Genomic DNA, 1,426 nt, shown 5'->3' with positions numbered 1-1,426 from the left:
GAGACAGGGCGTCGCGATGCCCAGTGCCGCATGATGCGTACGATGGTTCGAATCGGCAGGTTTGACTTTGAAAAGAAAGTTCCCCATTTGACACTGCGCTCCACTGAACCGCACGATACGCGACGGCAGCGCCAGCGTTGGGACTTCTCGCACAAAGTCATGGCCTTCGCACACTTGCGACAGAGCATTGAGCTCTTTAATAAGCCCACCCGCAAGCACCACCGTAGGCAAGACAGGTCGTCTACAGTAGCCCGCATAATGACGTCGAAGGAGAAATCCTCAACATCGTCGAGGCTGTACGAAGCCTCCATGGCAGCTAGTTGGTGTGTGCACGGGGGTTGGAAAAGGGTAATGAGTGAATCAACGGGGGTTGTTTTTGTTTTGTGCCTTAGTTGTATTGGTTGGTTGGCGCAATTGGTGGTGATGCCCGCTCAAACCGGGGGCCTTTCTGCTAAGGTTTTAGGGTACACAGGACTATTTTTTTTCCGGATTGATATTAAGTAAGCGGACGAGATTTGACTTTTAACTCCACACATGCATTTAAATCATTAAAAATTGTTTGTGAGGGCAATAGTAAAGGAGTGCCGACTGAGAAGCACAAGGCTGACCGCGTTAAGTTTGCTCAGTCATTCGTTCGCACGACATCAACTGGCCTAATGCAATGGGATGACATGTTGGACCGCGTGCACATCGATGAAAAGTGGTTTTATCTCACCATCGTGAACCCCCGGTACTACTTGTGGCATGACAAAGCCGGTCCAGCCCGCAAGTGCGCGTCGAAGCGACACATTATCAAGGTGATGTTTTTGACAGCCGTGGCAAGGTCACGTTACGACTATGCCCTCCGGAAGATGTGGGACGGCAAAATTGGAATGTGGCCTTTCGTGTTGGAACAGCAAAAATCGAGCACGCGGCACTCCTGTGACAACGCCAGTTACTGTGACCAAAGCTGTTTACCGGGACTATCTATTACGGTATGTGATCCCTACTATCAAGGAGGTGTGGCCTAGTCGACGCAGTCGGCCAATCTTTATCCAACAGGAAAATGCTCGACCCCATGTAGAAGTCGACGATGATGCCGTGACGTTGGCGGGTTGCTCCGACTGTTGGAAGTTTCTGCTTGTGGCGCAGCCGGCGATGAGCCCCGACTTCAACGTTTTGGACCTTGGTTTTTTCAACTTGATCCAGTCCTTGCAGCATCGTGAAGTCGTCACTGGCATTGACGATCTTGTGGCGGCGGTTCACCGGGCTTTTGGTGACCTGGATTGGCGCGTTCTTGACAAGACCTTTGTGACCCTTCAGAGGGTCATGGGCGAGTCATTGAAGATGGGAGGCGACAACTCGTTCAAGTTGCCGCACACCACAAGAACACGAATGCAAGAGTTGGTCCTATCGCTCCTCTCGTGTGTGATCCAGATGTAGTCAA

At 51.4% G+C, this 1,426-nt stretch overlaps 1 protein-coding gene across 1 annotated transcript; it reads left to right on the top strand.

The window, feature by feature from the left end:
• Positions 1-656: 656 nt before the first annotated feature.
• Positions 657-1,422, top strand: H310_01940 (hypothetical protein; the record flags this gene model as incomplete). Its single annotated transcript, XM_008865288.1, has 2 exons — positions 657-823; positions 897-1,422. The coding sequence occupies 2 exons, from the start codon at positions 657-659 to the stop codon at positions 1,420-1,422; spliced, it is 693 nt and encodes a 230-aa protein (XP_008863510.1).
• Positions 1,423-1,426: the final 4 nt, after the last annotated feature.

This window comes from Aphanomyces invadans (genome assembly GCF_000520115.1).
Source record: "Aphanomyces invadans strain NJM9701 unplaced genomic scaffold supercont1.3, whole genome shotgun sequence".
Classification (NCBI taxonomy): domain Eukaryota; phylum Oomycota; class Saprolegniomycetes; order Saprolegniales; family Verrucalvaceae; genus Aphanomyces; species Aphanomyces invadans.
This window is presented reverse-complemented; position numbering and strand designations above follow the sequence as displayed.